At 42.3% G+C, this 20,385-nt stretch overlaps 1 protein-coding gene across 2 annotated transcripts in view; it reads right to left on the bottom strand.

Annotated features, from left to right (window-relative positions):
• The window catches only part of TTLL9 (tubulin tyrosine ligase like 9), a 787,629-nt gene that overhangs the window by 754,752 nt on the left and 12,492 nt on the right, over positions 1-20,385 (bottom strand). For both annotated transcript variants that reach the window (XM_044090338.1, XM_044090339.1), the window contains exon 2: positions 7,288-7,334. In XM_044090338.1, the coding sequence (XP_043946273.1) occupies positions 7,288-7,334 (47 nt within the window). The remainder of the gene's footprint in view (positions 1-7,287; positions 7,335-20,385) is intronic.

Raw genomic sequence — 20,385 nt, 5'->3', positions numbered from 1 at the left:
CTCAGCATCTGCAATGTCAGGGGGCCAGCAGTCTGCTGGGATAGATATTCTGCATTGGGGGGGGGGTTTGCACTGCACCTGTTCAGGATGTATGTTGGCAATATGTGTGTGTGTTTGTGATATTTGTGTGATTCAGAGCATATCTGTGAATTCCCAACATGGTTCCTACCATCAGTTGTGAAAGCCTTGGGATTATCCTTAGTGTCCTGTACAATTTGTATCTTCATAGGTTCATACTAGGCTATCCACCCTAGGGCATTTGTTAGCCTAGCCAGAGTGTGTGTGGCTTTGCCCCCTTGCTATGTGAATATTATGGCCATTTATGATTTGCTTTGCTGTGCCTCTGTCTGGACATGACACAGTGAAGACCCCCAGTGTAACTCTACAATCATCCATCTACTTGGCAAGATTCCTGCTGAAGAGTGTCAGTGAGGGGCTCTGCCTAACATGGAGTGGGATTCTGGTCCAGGGTGTGGGGAGCCTCTGGATTATGTATCTGTCCCACCAGCACATCCTATTTCATTATTTGTTGAGGTTGACATCTCTCACTCTCACAGCTCCGATGGCTTTAAGTTTTCTGGGGTGGAGCATGTCCATTACTCCTGTGTTGGGCATGGCCTTCTACAACAGGCATGCAATGCCTCTGTGTAGGCAGTATGTGACTGCATTCAGCTGGGATGTCTACAGCCAGGCAGCATATGACATATATTTGAGACCCTTTATCCTCTTGGTGAGGTACCTTTGAGGTCTTTCTAACTGCTGCAGGTGTTAGGTAAGGTACATCCTATATGAGGCATTGTACTAGATTATGGGTGTGATAAGAGAACAGTATAGGGGCACAATGACCTCTGTTGACGTAGATGTGAATCCTTTCCTGATACTGTGTCAAATGTAGACAGTCTTCCTAGCCACATTGGCAATGTGGGTGTCACATAACAGGTTACTGTCCACTTGTGTCCCTAGGTCCCTGGTTACTCCTTCATTACATAATGGTTTACCACCTATGTGGTAATTTGTGGTATCTTGTTTGGTATTTGGTGGGACATTCATACTGTCCAGTGTCTTCAGGACGGCTGGGTGGGGTTCCTGTGTGTGAGAGTGTGGTCTGTAGCATGCTACAGACTGTACAGCAGTCTTGCCTACAGTTAGTTGCACATGGGTGGACTCCAATGCCTTGTGCATTGTCAGTTACCTGGACGTATGGGTGTCTGTGCTGAATATGGATACTCACCCTCCTTTTATGTTTTGTTCCAGGTTTTGGGGCCATGACACATGATATGTGGTATAACTTGGTAGTGCTGGTGTGCTGTCAGGAGGCTTGCAGCAGGTTTCTGTCACTGCACAGACATTGATGTTCTCCATACTGGGGATGGCCTTGGGAGCATGCATATTGGGGTTTACACATCTGGCATTGGTCAGCATTACCCTTATGTTTCTTTCCACTTATGTTTTCAAGGGTGGTGGGTTAGTCTTTTCAGCCTTGCCTACAAAAGGCTCTATGGAGGTGGCAAAGGCCTTATCCAATATCCAGACGCCCAGGGGTAACAGGTGCAAGCCATCCCAAGAACAGCTGCGTGGCTTGTCAAGCATGACATCCCAAGCAGACAGACATTGGATCCCCTTGGAATGACACCAGTAAGTGTGCCACTTGCTATGACTGATCATTCCGTGTTTGTACTGTGGCATTATTCTTGGTAAGGGTAGGATGCTGCAAACGGTGAGTGTCATACTGGCCTGGACTACATAATCAGAGAGCTCATCTATGTCTCTTTTCATGTAGTCTAGGGAGGTACATCTCAGGTCATTCACACCAGCATGGACTATGACTGCATCATATTTCTACTTGCTTTGGAATGACCTGCATACTTCTGTTATTTGGCGTATTGTGGCAGCCTACAGGCAGCTTACCGTACCCTTTCCCTTGTTCAGTCTGGTGTGCGGGACAGCAGTGTGTCTGACTATGGAGTCACCTATTACAACTGTATCAGGCATGTTGTTTCTCCTTCTGGCCTGTGACTGTTTGGCACACCAGCTTTGTGTACTATGTGTTGCATGTGCTATGTTTGGAGGTTGTTTGATTGGGTGTCTGCTTTAGAGGCCTCTGTTGGTGTGCTGTGTTTGTAATTTGTGCCTCCGGGAATGTTTTCTGTGTTTATGTGTTTGGTTTGCAGTTGTGATAGGTCTATGTGGGACTGTGTTTGTGGTGTGTGTGGTTACCTTCTCCTCCTGACTAGTTTTGGGAGTACTGAGTTGAGGGAGCTCAGCCTCCAGTTTGGATAGATGGTTGCATCTCTCACATATATTTGTATTTCTTGGGTGGAGTTGGGGGTTGTCTGTGTACTTGGGGCAGGTGTAACATTGCCTCAGGATTCACAGATTCAACTTGTTGTGGCTGGCCTTAGTGGATTGTATGTGTGGACAGATTTTATTGCCATACTACTGATCAGTGATTACTTCATTGTTTATGTTTGCTCTATCATGTAGTAGCTTCCTCATTCTCTTGCATGGTTTGGTTATGGCTGGTGTCCACCATGCCAGATTCCTGTGTGTATGGCATTGTGTCTTGTTTTAATTTAGTATTGCATAATCCAAGCATTCCTGGCAGTGCTCATGGAATGGCTGTATTACAGGTTCTGAGGTGTAGCCCATATTTTGCACCTGCACAGGACCTTTAATGGATTCCACATCAGTTTGGAGGAGTGCAAATATTGCTTTACACATGTTTTCCACTGTGGTTTTCTGGCCAGGGACTGTGGTCAGGATTTGTATATCCAGTGTGATTACTCTATGGTCTGGTTTTACCAGTGAGCAATACACTTCTCATCTTGCCATCCAGTACCCATGTTGCTGATTATCACATCCAGTATGCTTACCCCTCTTGTGGGAGTGGTACGTTGTTCCTGGGCATTTTGGCTTATGGATTCTATGAACTTTTGTCCTACACTGTTGGAGCTAGTATAATGCTCCCAGTCTATGTCTGGGTATTTTCAGTCACCCAATATAATGTGGTTTGGAGGACTTGATATATTCATGTATTCCAGCATAGGCCACGTGCAGTTCCTGGTGTTGGGACAGTAGTCTGTAGCAGGCTATAAACTGGGGGCAGTTTTAGCCACTGTTACTTGACCATGGCTAGTCCATGCTGCTTTTTGTTGTGGTACCAACATGGGGGTGTGGTTATCCTTGACAATTCTTGCTAGTCACCCTCCTTTTGTAGCTTGTTCCATGTTTTGAGGCTGTACAGCACAGTATGAGGTGTAACCTGGTAGTGTTAGGGTGCTGTTGGGAGCCTTGACTCAGTTTTCTGTTACAGCGCAGATATCAACATTCTCCATACTGGGTGAGTTTAGACTGCATGCATCTTGCTGTTTCGACTTATCCCTTCTGATACCTATGGAGATAGGTTTGTGTTTTGAGCCTTACCTACTCAGGGCACACTGTGGGTAACAACAGCCTTTGCCAGTATCCATATGGCCTGCACTGATAGGTGCACGCCAGTCCTAGCAGGTGGTGCATCATGTCATGCTCAGCATGTCATCCCAGACTGGCACACATTGGATCCCCTTTGACTAACTGCGATACTTCAGTCAATTATTGCACTTGATCATCTCATTGTCATGTTGTGGCATGATGCTTGGTGAGGGTAGGATGTTAGTCAGGGTCCTCAGGTGTGCATATAGTACATGGTGTTACATTACTTATCACATAGCATTCATGCCTCAGGTGGTGCTGCAGGGCTGCCTCTGGCGGATGCGCATATTACACTTCCCTGTACATGTTTGAGAGCAGGTTGTGTCATGTTAGGCATCCCTGTTACTATATGAGTGAGTCAGAGAGGGTATCATTCCCAGGGTTCCTACTGAGCCAGTGTATGTGCTATGCGTTGCCTCTTTGCCAAGGCCAGGGCATACTGGGCACGCCTCCTTCTGCCTACTGGGGCAGGCTCAGGTTGTTCCTCCTCCAAGTCACGCTCTGCCTGTGATGGCCTTGGCAATGGTGGGGGCTGTTTGGCCCGGCCCTATGCTGGTCCTGCTGCAGCTGTTTTCGCAAGATCATATTATGTAGCATAGCACATACCATGACAATTTGGGTACATGTAGTTGGTGTGTACTGCAAGGCTCCACCAGATGTGTCCAGACACCGGAACCGTGACTTGAGCAGCCCAAACACACGCTCTATTACATTACGTGTTTGTGCGTGTGCCTCATTATGGCGTTCCTGTTCAGGTGTGTGTGCGTTTCTGATGGGTGTCATCAGCCACGGCTCCAGTGCATAACCTGCATCCCCCACTAGGTGTCCATGTGGGATGTCCCCATTGGCAAATGTCTGGTACAGCTGCGTCAAATGCCAGATGTGGGAATCATGGTAGCTCCCAGGACAGCCAGCACACACATTCATTATTATGCCCTGGGCATCACACACGACCTGGCAGTTGATGGAGGGGAAGCCCTTGCGGCTGATGTATGCCCTGCCCCGCTCACCGGCTGGTGCTTTGATGCGTATGTGCGTGCAGTCTATTGCACCCACTACCTCAGGGTATTCCGCTATTTGCTGGAAGAGACGCATATTGCTGGCCAATACCTCACGGGCATTGGGGAAATATACATGATCACCGACATGTGCTGACATGGCATCCAGGAACTGGTGCAGTACCCTGGAGGCTGATGCCTGTGATATCCCCATCATATCACCAGTTGGTCTCTGGAAGGTACCTGTTGCTAGTATTCTTAGGCCAACACATACCTTGGTTTCCACTGGGATGGGTTCCCCTCTGTTGGTTCTGTGTGTGAGGCGTGGCCTGCACAGCTCCACTATTTGCTGCAGGAGGTCTCTGTCCACTCTATAGTGCTCTACTATCTCCAGCTCATGTAACCCGTGGTAGGTGACCCTGGGCCTGTACACTCTTCTCCGTCTCCTCACTGTGGGTTGTCTGGCACCATCTGCATTGTCACCACCCTCAGCAAGTCGCCTATGTCTCATTATGACAGCTATGGCAGCCCCTAAGATTTCTGCTCTGAGTTCAGCTTTTTCAGTTTTCACTTCTGATAACTTAACTCCTGTCTTGCAGTGTCTCTTGAGAGAAACATCCTGCACTGCTGTTTGCAGAGTTTTAAGTGCTGGGCTGGGCTACTATTCTGCCTGTGTAATTGCCTGCATTTAATTGTTTTCACCTGCTAGCTCCAGCAGTATTCCCTGCTAGCTTCCTACTAAATCTGTTGCTTCCTTTTTCCTCTCTGTTTCCTCAGGGAGGAGCCGTGTGCAAACCAGCAGGAACATGCTCACAGTGGCTTACACGCGTGCACACATACTTACATGGTTCAGAATCTGCTTATTCGGATTAAAACGCGTGCACGCCCACGCAAACAGTGTTAAACATCTCCCAACACGCTCCCACATGCTCAGTCTGCCTTACATGCGCACACTGCCTTACTCGCGCTTCATGGCGCACGCGCATACACACCCAGCAAGAAACTTTGGTGTAGGCAACAGTGTACACCTTCCATTTCTTGACTTTCTCATGCTTATTTAGTGGCACACCTCTTTCCATGATATCAGTCTGACATCTGTCATGTAACTCTGACCTCCAATGAACTGCATTTCTTTCTACCATTCCCCCCTGTGATGTCACCTATCTCCTACTCTGTTCCTCCCCCTTCTGTAACTCTTACACTACTCAGACTGTGCTCATTTGCTATGTGACAGTGGAATTCAGTATCCTAACACTCATTTGCATCAGATTGCCTACTAATGCTTAGTTACATCTCTTAGACTCAGCTTCCCCCCTTAGCAACCACTATACGGTGGCCATGTTGGTTTTGGTCTGCTGGTCCCTGCATTGACATTCCATGTATTGCATAAAACCCACATTTGTGGGTTTAAAACCTTCATTTTTATGTTTTATACAGCGCAGCCCATTTGCGCGGGGCTGTGCTGGGTTTAAACATCGGCAATCGCCGAAAAAAAAATTATATTTTTCATATATTTGCATCAGGTTACTTTGCCAATGGCCACATATTTGGCCATTGGCATGCTGCCTGACACATATGCACCCTTTATTTGGAGCTGACATGGCTCCATTGCAGTTTTTGCAGAAACGTACTCAGTTGTCAACTGAGTACATTTCTGCAGCTAAAACGGCTCTTATACGGGCTGTTCTGGGCTTCATGGATCGCTAATCATCCTCATTTGCATGCTATTCGGCTGCAAGTGAGGTGATTAGCTTATCCACGCCCACTCCATGTAAGAGCCATTTTAGCTTGTCTCTTACACGGACTTTGGGCTGTTCCTGGATCGCGAAGGCTGCATGGAGTCTTACACTACTCTTAGACTCTGTGCAAGCCTTCGTGAATCCGGCCCAATGTCTTAAAAATAGTAATAATTCTAGGGTGCAGCATTTTAGGTACTCGTTTTGTCTCATTGGTAGCTGAGTGGCACATATGTCTGAATTTTCACAATTAAAACTACATTTTTCACATTTTAGTGGATTATTTTGTACTACTTTTCTACAGCAAAATTCATAGCTACAGGCAATAGTCAACAAATTTATGTCTATCCTTTTGGAGACAAACGCCAAGGCAACAGTGATTCAGTTTTCCCTTTTTTACCTTATCTACAGATCTAGGTTTTCTTTCTCTTCCAATTATCATGTTACTCAGGGAATGTCCTGTCTCTATACAATTCTGTCCTTCATAGTAAAATACACAGTCCTGTCAACCTCAACATATGGTTTCATAGAAGAAATGGTGCCTGATCAAAAGTAAAATGAGCAACTGTTACAGATCACAACTTCTTTCACAGACTGCAGTCCTCTGCACAATATCAGTTAAGTTCCATCAGTTCTTTCCAAAGAGTGGCTAACAACACAGAAAAGTAACTGTTATCAGAATGCTTAAATGACTTCACTGCTGTACTATTCTGCAACCAAACAAACATTAAGGATAATCCCAAAACACATTTTAAAAACGAGTCTTCATATGAAAATGTACTATAAACAAGTTATGGATTTTTCAGTAAAACTTTCCATTTTCCATTCCTGACTGCACCAATGCCACAAGTTTATCTCATCAATAGCTCTGATTCAAATGAACTTCACACATATCAACTTATTTCTGTTTTTTCCCCTCAAGTTTAAAATAAAAAAGAAATAATGTCAGCATCATGAAGAATAATTTGAAAAATTATCAAATTAAAGCTGGTATTACAAGAACCATAATTTTGAAAAAATATTAAATTAAAGCAGGTAATGCAAGAACCATAAAAATGAAAAGAAATGTAACAGCTACATACCTTTCTTTCTGCTTCTGATAACCATACGGTCCTTTGTACCCAGTGCTCTGCAAAATAAAATACATATATACACATTTGGAAGGCTGTGTTGCAGAGTTATTTCCCTCAGAAAGAAAAACTGACCTTAATGCAGTAGCAATCTTCAGCTTTTTGTCTCACTAATAAAAATCAGTAAAAATAAATTCATACCTGAGAAATTTCTTAGCGTTTCTCCTTAAATTAAATTCAATAAACTTCTGATATAAACATAAAATATAGCAATAATAAATCATATTAAACTATTTAAGAGTTAAGGTACTGCAAATCTGTCAGTTTCTGCACTGCTTCATAAGGGCAGATACTTTACATGTATGTAAATGTGCTGTTTTTTGGTATCCTTTGTATCAACCTTATGAACTCCACAAAAAATGTTAAAAAAATGACAGATTTATAACCCATCATTTCTTTTCTCCTTTGGAATAAACTTAATTACACCTTGAAACAGTAACAGTTTTTTTTCATATATTTAAAACAGACTTCCGTGAATACAAGAGTACACATAAATTTTAACTATGGACAACAACAGTTAAGTTTCTTAAAAGCCACAAAACCTTAAGCTTGCCATAAACCTATGAACCTATAAATTGTTATCATCAGTTGGTCTGGAAAGTATACTTCTTTACAGCTATCACTATTACCATCAAGACATTCCACACCACTGGGCTTACTGGACACAGAGCCATTTTCCAGCACTGCATATACCACATGGAAGCAACACTGTAGCCTCGTGGCATGTTTCACTGTGCAGTGAATATCAGCATTTTTCCCTGTGTCTGCATACCATTATTCGTGGTATGGAAATGGATAACACTGATTTACCTTCAGCACCCTGACCAGCAACCAGTTGTGGCAACCATCAAGTCAGCATCAAATGTGGTCCCCAACAATGTCTCACCTCCCCAAGTTTCACTCACGAATATGTTTTTTGAATGCACCTGATTAATAAAGCAAAACTAAATGATGGTTATGGCTAAAACAAGGGTCCTAAGACCACCATACCCATTCAGGTAAATAAATAGTCAAGTTAAAATAAATGACTTGTGTTATAAATAATTAAGTTCTGAAAAGTCTCACATTCCTACTGTCACAATTTTGCTTAAAGTGACGTAAATTTATTTGTTAAAACAAAAAATTAAATCTTTGCCATTTTACAATTTACCTAAATGCTAAGTTATTTGATTTTTAAATTCATTGAGCTCTAACTGTAATTAGCTAAATTGGTTGTTAGAATATTAGACCTTATTAAGGCAGGCCAGTTTTTTTTGTGATATAAACATGATAGTAATGCATTTTATTAATGACCACAGTAGGTCAGATATGACTTCTAAACAGAAAAGATAGCCCCGCTGATGTGTTAGGTTTCATATATGTATACAGTTGGATCCAGGTTACTACATCGACAACTAAGAAGATCGACAGCCACTTCCCCGACACGAAAACACCAACACATAAATAATCGAAACTGCAAATCACGGACATTTAACAGGTAACGGGTTTAAATTTCGCTAATCATGCCTACCATGTTTTAGTAAGTGTGGCAGTGTTATGCATGTGTTACGATCATTGTATTACTAAGTCCTTATGGTAGGCATGATTAGCGAAATTTAAACCCGTTACCTGTTAAATGTCCGTGATTTGCAGTTTCGATTATTTATGTGTCGGTGTTTTCGTGTTGGGGAAGTGGCTGTCGATCTTCTTAGTTGTCGATGTAGTAACCTGGATCCATACAGTTATATAGACTGATGCAGATATATGTGTAGAGCTGTTACTAGGGTGGGGTGAAGGGTGTGGCTGCCCTGTGCACAAGGTCTTAGAAGGCACGAACAACAGATGCTGATGGCAAAGTAGTGCAGTTCCATCATTCAGAAATGAATGCTGATACTATATTTGTAGCAAACAATTTACTACAGATTCAAAGTAGAAGAGCTTTTTTTTTATCCTCAGATTAGAGTTAAGGATGGTGCTAGATCAGGGAACTGTCAAGACTAGATAACTTGGCTGCATTTCTGCATATAAGGGATACAGTCAGGTTTGTTGAATGTGTAATTACCTGAATGCCAAACTGACTTGTAGAAGTGGTTGAATGTGTGCATTTTCAAATGGGAGATGTTGAAAGACATGTGCCCAAATTTGTTTGGGTAAGGGAAGTGTGGGTTTTGATTGTTAATGCTAAAACTTTTAGAAATATTAAACATTTCACTGTTACAGCCATGAAAGAAAGATAATGTGTGTGTGTGTGTGTGTGTGTGTGTGTGTGTGTGTGTGTGGTTAGGGTTAGAGTGAGGGCTAGATGATAGGTTTAATGTTTGTTGGATAGGGGTAGATTAAATGCTAGAAAAAATGATAGATTTATTGTTGAGCGTGTGTACTAGTGCATATGGTAAGTATCCTAGTGTCTTGTGCAGGGGTAATGTTACTAAAAGGGCTTTTCTAAGTTAAGGTTAGGGATAGGATTAGGATTACCATGGGAACAACCTCTTTGCCGATGACACAAAGACAGGTGCAGCAGTGTATGAAAGGAGAAGGAGTCAAATAAAGGAATTGGAAAGGCTGAACAGGTGGACAGAAATATGGACGCTAAGGCTCAATGCAAACAAAGTATTATGATTAGGCAACAGCAACCCTGGTGTGAAGTATCAGCTGGAAGGAGAGGAAGTGATGGCAAGTGAACAGAAAAAATATGTGGGCATGTAGATCAGAACTGGAATGAACAAATGGGAACAGAGTGAGAGGGTAGCAGCAGCAAAGACAATGCTGGGGTGTATCGTCAGGATGACAGATTCCAGAAGTAATGAGGACATGCTTCCACTCTTCAGGCTCTTGTTCAAATCAGACCATGTCGTCAGCATCACCTGCAGTTCTGGAAGCCATACAGGAAAAAGAACATCAGATTGACAGAAGGAATCCAGTGTGGGGGCTACTAGAAAGATGTGTGGGATAGAAGTGAAGAAATATGATCAGAAACTAGAAGAGCTACAGCTTTTCTTATCTGATACCAGAAGAGACAGGAGGAACATAACAGCGGTGCACAGGATCATGCCAGGAAGATGTGCAGGGGTCAATATGAATGGGAAAGGCAGAGGATGATAGAGGGGTACAGGCAGCAATTTGTAGGGACTAACTATTTCCTGGACCTTTGAAAGTACTTTTTACACACAGAGGGTTTTGGACCTATGAGATGGACTACTGGAATACCTGGTGGAGAGGATTTTCAAACAGGGGTTCAAGAAAGCATGGCACAAGTATAAAAAAAAATGTTAAGAAGGAAGGTAAGGATAGAGGGTAGGTAGAATGCTAAGGCACTTAAAAGAGCAGACTAGACAGTCTTATTGTTGCCTGTCTTCAAGCTAATGTAAAGCCAGTCATTGGCTGGGTTAGAGAGACAGGATGATAAGTGTGGGATGTAATAGAGTTACAGAACTCCCACTTGTGAGGTGGCTGGGTAATTCTGAAAAAAAAAATATTTAAGTGGAAATGGGTGGGGCCACAGACCCTTACTACATTAACAGGATTACCTTGCTCAGAAGACACAGTGGTATATGCAAAGGATATTTGGGTTGAGATATTCATCATCAAGCAAATTGCTGACAGATGTGTTATACATATCTTGGCAGCATTGGTATTTCAACAAAACAGGTTTCATTTGTAACCAAAACATGACTCTAAAAGTGACTTTGAGGGACTGTATTTGTATTTGCATTTGTTAACTAGGGATAAGCACTAATACATACAGATCTTTTTAAGACTCAACCCAGGAACACTGAATGGTTAAGTGTCTCACTCAGAGTCACATAAAAGGCAAAGGGAGGATGAGAGAATCCAACCTTGAACCACAACAATAAATGTTCAAGGAGAACCAATGGAATTTGGCAAGGAAGTTAAAATTCATTAGATGTTTCCATTCCTCTGACACATAAGTGCATGTTATTTTACACTGATGATAAACAGTGAACAAAAACTTCATCACCATATATAGGTTCATAGGTAGGTACTAGGCTATCTGCCCAAAGGCATTTATAAGCCTAGCAGGAATGTGTTGGCTTTCGCTGCCCCCTTAGATTAGTTCCCTGTGCCTCTGTCCAGCAGAGCCATTGAAGTGATCTCTGGGGTAAACTTTTTGTTTCCTATCCACTCATCAAGGTTTCTCTTGAAGAGGGTTAGTGAGGAGCTCTGCCTAATGTAGATTGGAATCTTGTTCCAGAGCATAGGAAGTTTCTGGGACAGGAATCTATCCCTCCAGCACATCTTATTTATTGTTGTGGTGAGGTTTAGATCCCTGGAGTGTGTGGCTCGAGGGGATATGGTTTTCTTTAGGTGGAGCATGTCCATCAATTCTGGGTTGGACATGGCCTTGTATGTCAGGCAGAGATCACCTCTGAGTAGGCGGTATGCAACCGAGTACAGCTGGAGTTTCTTCAGTCGAGGTGTATAGAGCATCTGCTTGAGGCCAGTGATCCTCTTGGTGAGGTACTTCTGTGGTCTTTCCAGTTGTTGCAGGTGTCTTGTAAGGTACATCCCAAATGGGGCATTGTACTCTTTGGTGGGTCTGATGAGTGATGCATAGAGGGGCCCAATGACCTCTTTCAATCTGGATACAAACCCTTTTGTGATTAGGTGGGACACATAGAAGGATTTTCTAACCACTTCAGCAATGTGATTATCAAAGGAGAGGTTACTATCTGCTTGGGTCCCCAGATCCCTTATTATGTCTTCCATATTTAGGGGGCTACCACCTATGTGGTAGTTTGTGGGTACTTTTCCAAAGGGGATGATTATGCAATTTTTGGCATTTAGCTTGAGGCCATGATTTTGACACCAGGTACCTGTCTCAGTGAGATCCTTTTGGAGGATGTCTGTGTCAGCCAGAGAGTCAATTATAGCCCCTAGTTTGCAGTCGTCAGCAAACTTGGTCAGCCATAGTCCTCCTGTGCTTGCCTGTACCTCTGAAAAGTATATGCCGAACAGGAGGGGTCAGCTCCCGCAACTCTTACCATATGGGTTCTGTCCGTGAGCCAGTTGGCAACCCATCTTGTGATTTTATGTTCAGGCTGGTGAGCTTGTCTATAATACCTGAGTGGGGAATGGTGTTGAAGGCCTTTGCGAGGTCTAGGTAGGCTGTGTGGACCACCTTTCCTTGTCTATAGCCATGGTAACTGTCTCAAAGAAGTCCAGCAGGTTTAGGAGGCATGATCTGCCCTTAACAAAGCCAAACTGGGTAGGGTCCAGTATTTGGAGGCTTCTAATGTCTCTGTTAATGAGATCCATGATGATGCGCTCCATAGCTTTGCAGACCAAGCTAGTCAGGCTTATAGGGTGATAGTTCCCAGGGTCTGTTGTGGCTCCACCTTTGTGGAGTGGAATAACCGTTGCTGTGCACCACTCTGTGGGCACGTAGCTTGTGGAGAGGCTGAGTTTAAACAGTGTGCTTAGGTGAGGGGTTAGTTCATCTTTGAGCTTGTGTAGGAAGCAGCCTGGGACACCGTCTGGTCCCATTGATGCTGTGTTTTTGGCTTTGGAGAGGGCTGTTTTAACCTGAGTGTGATTTCAGGGACACTACATTCTTCTGGTATCGTTATGGGCCCTTTTGGGGGTGAGAGGGGGGTGAAGTTTGCACTGAACCTGTCTGTAAGGATGTTGGCTATATCGGTCGGTTCAATGTATTTTGTGCCATTCTGCACTAACTCCATGCTGATCTGAGAATTGCCACTTAGATTCTTGACATAGCTAAAGAATGCCTTGTGGTTATCTTTGGAGTCCATGGCAATTTTTCTTTCGAAGCTAGCCTTGGATGATTTTATGAGGGAACGTAGTTTCTTGCTGATACTGATCAGGGATGTCTTCCCTTCTTGGGATTTTACTCTTTTCTGTACTAGTTTCCTCCTTCTATTGTATAGCTTGTTTATGGCAGGGGTCCACCAGACTGGTTTCCTTTTCTTGGAGGAATGAGTCTTGGTTTTGTTCAGGATAGCACGAGCCATGCATTCTTATAGGTGCCCATAGAGTGCATTAGTAAAGGATTTTGCAGCTTGGACAGCGTTATCCTTTAGCATGGAGGCTTTGAAACTTCCCACCTCGGTCTTAAGTAACGTGAAGTTTGCTTTTAAAAAGTTTTTCACGGTGGTTTCGTTGACCGGGGGTTGTGGCGGAATGTGGATATCCAGAGTGATTAGTTATGGTCAGATCTAACCAGCGAGGGGTTGACCTCTGGTGTGGAACACTGGTTGCCCATGTTGGTGATGACCAGGTCCAATATGTTGTCACCTCTGGGGGGGTGTTGACCAGTTGATCCAGGGCGTTTGAGTTTATAAATTCTAAGAAATATGAACAAAAAGCCACCAGCCATATGAATAAATCCAATTTAATAACGAAACGGCCAAATAACGAACTTTTAAAAACACCAAAAAAAACCGCTAAAAACAGATATATGTAAGCGCTTTCGTTTAAAAGTTTTAAACTTCCTCAGACAAAAGACTCTGTTACATCACTTCCTTTTATAAACTTCAAATAATTCAAAAAAGTGCGCCAAAATCTAATTCAATTTGGAGCATGCTCAGTGGCTGGTGGCTTTTCGTTCATATTTGTTCATCAGTTTGGTCGTTCTTTACCATGTCTAAATTCGAAGAAATGTTTGGCAAGGGAGTTTGTACTTGAGTAATTCTCCCAGTTAATGTTTGGGTAATTGAAATCACCCAATATCAGGGTGTATGGTAGGACCTCTATGTTTCCCATTGTTTCCAGAAATGCGGAGTGGGGGTCCTGGGATATGGTGGGTGATCTGTAGCAAGCTATAATTTGAATAGCAGCTTTGCACATTGGTAGTTGCACGTGGATGATCCCTGAAGCATCTTGCTGTGCCACTAACTTCGAGGTGTGGGTATCCTTGATGAATATGGATACTCCCCTGCCTTTTGTATTTCGGTCCGGGTTTTTTGGCCAAAATGTATGGTATAAGTTCTAGACTGGTAGTCCTGGGGTGCTCTCTGGAGCCTTAAACCGGGTTTTTGTTACTGCACATATATCGATTTTCTCCATACTGAGGAGTGCCTCGAGTGCGTGCATTTTGAGGTTTAGACTTCTGGCATTGAGTAGCATTACCCTCAGTTTTTTGTTACTTGTGCTATTTACGGTGGTGGGTTTGTCTTTTGAGCCTTGCCTAAAAAAGGCACTATGGGGGTGGCAAGAGCCTTGGCCAGTATTCGAAAGCCTAAGGGTGAAAGGTGCAAGCCATCTCTAGCGAAGCAGCGTGGCTTGTCGAACATGTCACCCCAGGCTGACAGACACTGGATCCCCTTTGAATGACACCAGAAGCTTAGCCAATTGTTGAAATTGATAATTTTTTCTCTATACCATGGTATCATTCTTGGTGAGGGCAGGATGCTACTCAGGGTCAGGGTCATACCAGCCTGGGCTACGTGGTCAGAGAGCTCCTCCATGTCTCTTTTCATGTAGTCCAGGGAGGTATGGCTCAGGTCATTCACACCAACATGGACAATGACAGAGTCATATTTGTACTTGTTCTGGAGTGACCTGAGTGCTTGTGTTATGTGGCGGATCCTGGCACCCAAAAGGCAGCTAACAGTAACCTTCTCCTTGTTCAACCTAGTGAGCGAGACGTCAGTGTGCCTGACTATAGAGTCACCTATTACTAGTGTCTTGGGTATGTTATTTTGCCTTAAGGGCTGTGATTGTGTGGCATACTGGTTTTGTGAAGTATGTGTTTCATGGTTTGTGTTGGGGGTGGAGGTTGCTTGGATGTCTGCTTTGGAGGTCTCTGTTGCTTCTGCAGATTTTTATTTAGAGCCACCGAGTATGTTTTCGTGTATTTATGTATGTTTTTTGCTGGTGCTGGTTTTATAGGTCTATGTGAGACTGGTGGTGTGATGCAAGTAATTCCCTTCTCCTCTTGACTGCCTGGTCCAGTCTTGGGTTGAAAGAGCTTAGCCTCCAGTTTGGCTGTATAATTGCATCTCTCACATGCATTAGTGTTTGGAGGAGAGGTGTACATGAGGCAATTGTAACATTGCCTCAAAATGTCTAGATTCACCAGTTGGACCAGAGAGTACACCTGAAACTGCCCTTTAGACATGCCTGGATAGGTACAGTGAACTGTTTTACTGATTGGCTGTTAAGGTCGAATAGAGAGCCTTGTCCTTTTCTACAGTATGGGAGGGGTCTAGTGCTAAGGTTTATTAGTGCTTGCTATGAGTTTTGAGCAAGTGCCAATATAAGAAGTGAATGGTTTGAGTGCTTAAGTTGAAAGTTTGTCCAGTTCCAAGGGAAAAATTGAACAGTAGACTTTGTGGAGCCGGGAATATTTATACCCTAGCTAACCAGTGCTGCCTGGCGAGCGAAACCACGCAAATGCGGTTTTTATACCAGGGAAATGAAAGAGATAGAAATTAGCCCAAAATGTTCAATAAACTACTAATTTCTGCACTGAAACCACTCCTCCAGGGACAGATAGGCTGCTCAAAGCTCCCTCTCTCACAGTGAACAGTGAACACAGAAACTTCCTTCTATCCAAGTAAGATATGGGCAAACACAGAAACTTGTAACACAGCCCTGAATTTAGCACTAACCTGAAAACTGGACTATACTAGCTTAGAAAGGCGGGAAAACAAGAATATTTTTTTTGTTGCCATTCTGGAATGAGTTAGAGCATCTTAGGTCACAGGGCAGTTTATACCATATTAAAGTACTAGTGGCGGTGGCATAAGTCAAGCAGAATAGTGTTTATGTGAAAATCACAAGTGAAGGAGTCTGAATTTAGTTTGAAAATCCAATCAACTCAATCACCTTAGAAGAGCACAGTAAAACTGTGACTAGCAGCAAATTTGGCTTTATATTATTTTCTGTCTGGGGAGAGGGGAGATGCAATGCTGATGGAAAGAACTGATTCAGGTAAAATTAAGATCTCTAAATACTGTTGGAAAACACTAAGCATTTAAGAGACTTAGCCACCCTTAAATCTAGCCTGGGCAATTGCCACTTCAGTAACTGGGGAAAGAAAAATAGTATATTGTTTATTGTTATGTACCCATAGTGTTAATTCTAGAAGCTGAAAAAGACTTTGTACCATATGTACATTTTGGCTTTGCTTGTATGCTCTATTTCAGATCTGTTCGAATTGAGTTTAAGGTTTTGAGACAGAGTGGGAAACAAGTTGGTGAACGTTTTGTAATGTCCAATGCTTCAAGTATTGGATGGAGAAGGTCACAGAGGTGAAACAGGCCTGATTGAGGTAAACTGCAGAGGACCCACAGCAGCTAGTGGGCACCCTGAGTGCACTTTCCAAGCAAAGACCCTGAAACTGTGCTGCTTTACTGTTTCTGCAACAAATAGGTTAAATTGCTCTAATTAAGGAAAACTGCAGTAGACCCACAGCAACTGGATGCCACCCTGAGAGTACTTCCCAAGCAAAAACCCTGAATCCTGTGCTCCTGGACTGTTTCTACAACTATTAGGTCAAACAGCCATGTTTTAGGATATCTGCAGAGGACCTACAGCAACTAGTAGGTACCCGTGTTGTACTTCCCAAGCAAAGACCTTGAAACTTGTGCTCCTTGACTGTTTCTGTAACTAATGTATGTTTATACACATAACAATCCATTATATAGTTACATCCTGCCTCCTGTTTTTGGTTAATTGCATATCCCATGAGTTGTCAATTCTACCCCTACTAAGCTGTCCAATTCTCACTATTGCCAATCTCTCTTCTGGAAACTGCAGCTGCTAGTCTCTCCAGCATATCACAATAACTCCCAAATACGAATACTAAAAAGCTAATCTGATGACAGTTGGTTTAACTTTCTAAGAGAGTTAGACCTGGGAAACACCAGTCTGACTGATTGTTTTTAGAGCTTCTTGCTTGAAAGGTGTACGTGGTTAAAATTAAACTAACTCTCATCTCTCGTAGCTTCAGGCTTGAATAAGACCAGGAAGCTCCCATGAGTCTTTGTGGCATTTAAACTACCCGCTTGGCGTCCTACACAATATTATCTCTCTCTACCCCTAAGTAAATGCCTGCATGCTCACTGAGGTTGTGTAAAAGCTCTAACTAGGTAATAGCATTTTTTTTTTGCTATTTTTTTAAAAGAAAGCATTGTATAGTTATTGTGGTAACAGACATGGTATTTGTAGAAAACATTTCATAGCTATCGTGCTCCACCTTAACTGGGACTGAAATCTGTAATAGTTGGTAAATCCTGTTATCGTACTGTTGTTCTGAGTGTACTGCTTTGTTGTATGCTATAGTTAACTGTTATTTGCAGATTAGCTAAATAATACCCTAGAGTATACACATTAGTTAAAGCTAGTACTGAACTGTGGAGTTCTATAGTGTGCGTTTCTAGCTCTTTAGAAATGCTGCTTTAGTTTACCGTTTAACATACAACTTGTTAAGGAAACAGAACACTCGGCTGAGTGGAACCCCAAATTAATGTACTTTAAAGGATAGAAAAACTACTTGGCAGTGATGATATTCTTATTTAACATGATTGTAATAAGTTGAAAAATGTTATTTAAACACGTTGACTTTCTTGCTGACTTATAGTTGAAATAAGATTGTTCTAAGCTAAAGGAGTTAAACAGCATTTTCTGCATGTTGCAATCACTAAGTATGATAAATGTAGAACTTTATCAACTGCTGAACTGGTTAATTTCTGATGTTATTACTACAATGTTTAACATTACTTTGATAAAGTGTTCAGCTATTCATTGTGCCTAGCTAATTAGTGTAATTTAATATTAACTGAATGTTACAATAACTAAAAGAGTCTCTAGAGAGGACTCATAACTAATTGTTGAGTTAGAAATTCCTGTTTTGTTGCTTTTAGTAATATCTGTTTTGGGGGGTATAGTCTGTAGCTATCTCATAGATATTGTGTCTAACCTAAGAAATTTATTGGTGCAGTGTCTAAACACAGGTTCTTAAAGGGTAGATGTTATATCTGTTAAGTTGTTAAATTCCTTTTGCTATTTTTACAGAATTTAACTTAAATGCCTACATCACCTATAAGGCTGTATAATTCACCTCTATCCTTGCCTTCTTCTGCAATTTTCCTTTTACATCTGTCCCTTCAGTAAGTACCCTGGATAATACTATAATCTTCTCCCTCTTACCTACCAACCACACTCAATCTCATTAGGTTGACAACTACCTCCCACTGCATGCTCTTCTCACCCTGCATTTCCCTCAATTCAATTCCTTTTAGTAACCAAAATTTACCCATATCTCTTTACCAGAAAGTCCCTCCAATTACTACCTGTTAATAGAAAGTAGTTTCTGGTATTCTGTCATTATAGTTCTCAGCATAGCCTATTGTTTTATTGTTCTGTTAACTATTCCCTTTCCACTTTCTAATTTGTTTTGCAGAGAAACAGCCCTGATTGAGAAAAACTGCAGAGGACCCACAGCAACTAGCGGGCACCCTGAGTGTACTTTCCAAGCAAAGACCCTGAAACTGTGCTGCTTAACTGTTTCTGCAACAAATAGGTTAAACAGCTCTAACTGAGGAAAACTGCAGTGGACCCACAACAACTGGTTGCCACCCTGAGTGTACTTCCCAAGGAAAAACCCTGAATCCTGTGCTCCTGGACTGTTTCTACAACTATTAGGTCAAACAGACATGTTTTAGGATATCTGCAGAGGACCTACAGCAACTAGTGGGTACCCTTAGTGTACTTCAAATGCAAAGACCTTGAAATTTGTGCTCCTTGACTGTTTCTGTAACTAATATATGTTTATACACATACAACTCCATTATATAATTATATCCTGACTCCTGTTTTTGGTTAATTGCATATGCCATGAGTTGACAATTCTACCCCTACTAAGCTGTTCAGTTCCCATTATTGCCAATCTCTCTGCTGGAAATTGCAGCTGCTAGTATCTCCAGCATATCACAATAACTCCCAAATAGGAATACTAAAAAGCTAATCTGAAGACAGTTGGTTTAACTTTCTAAGACAGTTAGACCTGGGAAACACCAGTCTGACTGTTTCTAGAGCTTCTTGCTTGAAAGGTGTACGTGGTTCTTCCCACTCCATTCGCCCTGCGGGCTCACTCCGCTCATCTACCCTATCCCCATTCCCACCCACCCCCATTTCAATTTGATTTATACCCATAGACCACTCCTTACAATTACCTTAAGCCACCTCCCACCACCCCTTTCACCTACCAATCTCCACTGCTCTAACTACCTCTTAAAAGACCTACTGCTGACCTCCCCTAGTATTAAATTAATTTACCAACTCCCTCTTATTTAATTAAACATGATCCCATCAACAGGGATATCCATTCTAAGACTTATTACCTATGTATTCACCATAACTATCATACTCTTCCTTTCAGCCTTAACCCGCTATCATGCCCATCTTCATCTACATCTCACCAGTTCATCTCACAAACAGACCTCATCCTTAAACAGTTATTTAGCCCCACAAAACATTCTATGTACTCCATACCTCTTCCAACCTTCCCCCACGATAATCACCATCATAAACTGCTTCTATCAATTAGTAAGTCCCACAACTATCTAATATGCACTAAAATTATCATTAAACTCAACAAACTTTACCAATCTATACTAAAAAAAACTCACAAGCTGTGGAGACATACACCCCAACCCAGGTCCAACCTCAAAAAACATGTCAAATTGTAATCTAACCTATTCTCTTCTCCATAGGCATAAAACATCTCTTCTCATTCTCAACCTAAATATGAGAAGTGTCCTCAATAGAATACATGACCTACATGTCCTACTAGCTCTGTATAAGCCAGACATTCTCCTTCTGACTGAGACCTGGCTAAACCCTAATTTTCACAATAACGAAATTACAGCTCCTGGGTATAATATCTACAGTAAGGACAAAGTAAAAAAAGGGAAGGGTGTAGCTATAATGTACAGGAATCACCTTATCCTCGAACACCTTGACATCATCATCCCAGATAGCAATAATGTTGAATTCATTCTAACCAAATTCAAATTGAACCCTCAAAAATATATTAATATCATAGGAGGCTACATTCCCCCTGGAAACAATATTTCAATTATGGAA

This window comes from Protopterus annectens, chromosome 12.part0 (assembly GCF_019279795.1).
Source record: "Protopterus annectens isolate FY-2018-M chromosome 12.part0, PAN1.0, whole genome shotgun sequence".
NCBI lineage: Eukaryota > Metazoa > Chordata > Ceratodontiformes > Protopteridae > Protopterus > Protopterus annectens.
This window is presented reverse-complemented; position numbering and strand designations above follow the sequence as displayed.